The sequence below is a fragment of the Giraffa tippelskirchi genome, chromosome 6 (assembly GCF_054371585.1).
Source record: "Giraffa tippelskirchi isolate mGirTip1 chromosome 6, T2T-mGirTip1v1.2.pri, whole genome shotgun sequence".
Taxonomy (NCBI): domain Eukaryota; kingdom Metazoa; phylum Chordata; class Mammalia; order Artiodactyla; family Giraffidae; genus Giraffa; species Giraffa tippelskirchi.
In genome coordinates this window covers 130973869-130976538 of record NC_137280.1, presented here as the reverse complement: position 1 = coordinate 130976538, position 2670 = coordinate 130973869, and the positions used below count along the sequence as shown (strand labels likewise).

Here is a 2670-nt window from a genome sequence, read left to right as displayed (position 1 = left end):
GAGAGGTTTAAACCGCCAAAAGCCCACTGCCCCCACCAAGGGAAAACATTGACTATTGTGAAGTCAGTGGCCCCCAGGTCTTGAGCTGGTGACATGGTGCTATGTGACTACAGAGCCCAGGATGATGAAGAGAGCTGGGTGGAGGTGCCGAGAACACTGGGCTGCCTCCTACCATCTAGCTTGCAGTCCAACATGTGAATAAACCAATACAAATGAAAAGCCACCGAAGGTTCCTCATTGTGAATATCATCCTGACAGACACTGAACTGGGAGGTAGAGTCCTGGAAAGGTGTTTATTTTCTGATGTAAAAAATGTAAGGGAAGCTTTTGTTGACATTTTTGGATATCCAGTACGAATAATAATGCTGAATGTCATGCGCACCTGGGAAAAATACACAAGGAAGTGAGAACTGCAAAGATTTAACCTTAACTACCAAGGGGATGCAGGAATGAGTTGATAGTGAGATATTCATGTATTCCACTGACATAGATCCATGTCTACTGTATACTTGACCCTGACCTAGCTGCTGTATATAGCACAGAGATGGTTTTGCATAGTGTTTCAGAACACAGGATTTGGAGTCTTTCGGACCTAGAAATGAATCCCAGCTCTGTCACTCGGCCTTTCTGAGCCTCAGTTGCCTCACGCATGTAAAGTGAAGCAGTACTTACCTCAGGCTGTTATTGTGAATATTAAATGACAAAAATTAAGTAGAAGTTAAAGCACTCACTCAAGTGACATATTAATCACAACTATTATCAGTAGTAGAAGTAGGTGTCATTGTTGTTGTACTTTGTGGTTGTTGGTGGTGGCTAAATCATGTCCAGCTCTTTGCTACCCAATGAACTGCACAACACCAGGCTCATCTGTCCCTCACTGTCTCCCGGAGTTTGCTCAGATTCATGTCCATTGAGTCAGTGATGCTATCTAATCATCTCATCCTCTGCTGCCCCCTTCTCCTCTTCCCTCAATCTTTCCCAGCATCAGGGTCTTTTCCAATGAGTCAGCTCTCCGAATCAGTTGGCCAAAGTATTGGAGCTTCTGCTTCAGCCTCAGTCTTCCAGTAAATATTGTTGTACTTAAAAGACTAGTAAGATATGGTTTCTGTTCTTCAGATGCCTGTCTAGGAGAGGAGATATGAAATGTGTACAGGTAATGAATGCCAGAAAAAACAGAGTGATCAAATGACATAGAAATTTGCAGGAAGATGAAATTTCTCTTCTGTACTGGGAGCCAAGAAGCCTCTCTGATAGGCATTTTCCATGCAGAAGCTAATGGGATCGCATTTAACACTAGGTAACATCTTTGGGATCTTTTCTCTTAAGTCGCTTAAAGGAACCAATCTAAAGCATCAGCACAAAGGCTGTAAGCGAAAGCTACATGAGTAACGTTGACACTTGCATAAGAGTTCATTCTCTCGAGAGAGGGTGAATTGCCAGATGTCTCTCCCCTGCTCTGCTTTGCCTCACATGGAAACAGGATGGTTGTGGCCCGTCCTCATGGCTAGAGAAGTAGCTGCTTGACTCATGGCTGAGTTGGGGCTATTCGATTATACTCCCAAAGGCATTTGATAATCTGTTTAACTGGGTACAGTCGTTTGTCTTGTTTGCTGACTACTTAGCAGATGGATTTGTGATTTTGGTAATTACCGTATGAACGTTAATAAGACATGATATCTTTTATTAATTAGTACTACATGGGGTTTGTTTTTCAAAATAGCAAAAACTAGATGACTTACAAATATTAATGAGTCACAAGTATTCATTTGGCCAGATTAGCATTTAGAGGCTGTTCATTATAGAATGGTTTTCCTCTCTTGAATTTTTTATTCAGGAACAAAGACCAGAGCCATTGCACTGTACTCTGCCTCCTAGAAAAGGCTAATTTGGTCTGCTCAGCCAGAAACTGTTTAATTTAGAAAAGTGCTCGTTTACACATTTTCCCTTTTAATTCTCTCCAAAGAGGTTTTTGGTGTTCAAAATATAAACCATTTTCAGAGAATCTAAGTTACGCCTGAAGAATAATTTTCTAATAGAATTAAATGAGATTTGGACTTGTTTTCCAAAAGTAGGAGGGCATTGCTGATGTATTCACTCCTCCCCCCAACACACACACTCTCACATACACACACACACACACACTCTCACATGCTCACGTGCACAGCATTATCAGACACAATGGTATGCCAGAGGGTGGGAGTAGATTGGTAGAAGTTTCGTTCTGCTCTGCAGCACTCTCCCCTTTGGCCAGCCTCTTCCCTGCATATGTACACATACACACACCAGCAAGTGATCGTGAAAAGCCATTTCCTAGTGGGGGCTGGCAATCATGCAGTGATGTAGCGAAGAGCAGCATCTCTTCTGGGGTAACCCAGTCAGAAAGTATTTCTGAACAAAGCAGTCAGGTGGCAGGTTGTTCCTGCCCTTCCTGAAGAAGTCTTTTAATGACTTGTAGGAGGGTACCATTTCCTCTCAAGATGCAGATGCCTGTGGCGCTTTGAACCACCACGTGCTGTTGCTGACAGCTTCCACAAACTCTTCATGAGCACCTACCATGTGCCTCACACCGCAGTGAGCCTGTTAGAGGATTTCTAGGGGTAGGCTGCCTGTGCAATGAGGGGTTTACAGCCCACGCTGCTGATTATTACAAGAGCACACACAAAGCCCACT

General features: G+C 43.3%; 1 protein-coding gene across 34 annotated transcripts in view; it reads left to right on the top strand.

Annotated features, from left to right (window-relative positions):
• The window catches only part of PPP2R2B (protein phosphatase 2 regulatory subunit Bbeta), a 764919-nt gene that overhangs the window by 382864 nt on the left and 379385 nt on the right, over positions 1–2670 (top strand). For 5 of the 34 annotated variants that reach the window (XM_081505078.1, XM_081505071.1, XM_081505051.1 and 2 more), the window contains exon 1: positions 112–273. The exons of 21 other annotated variants lie outside the window; for them this stretch is intronic. Coding sequence is in view for 1 of the 13 variants with exons in the window: in XM_081505042.1 (XP_081361168.1) it covers positions 213–314 (102 nt within the window). In the remaining 12 variants the exon portion in view is untranslated. Of the gene's footprint in view, positions 1–111; positions 1643–2670 lie in introns of those variants that run through there. 8 more of the 34 variants (XM_081505080.1, XM_081505073.1, XM_081505057.1 and 5 more) reach the window with 4 other exon arrangements.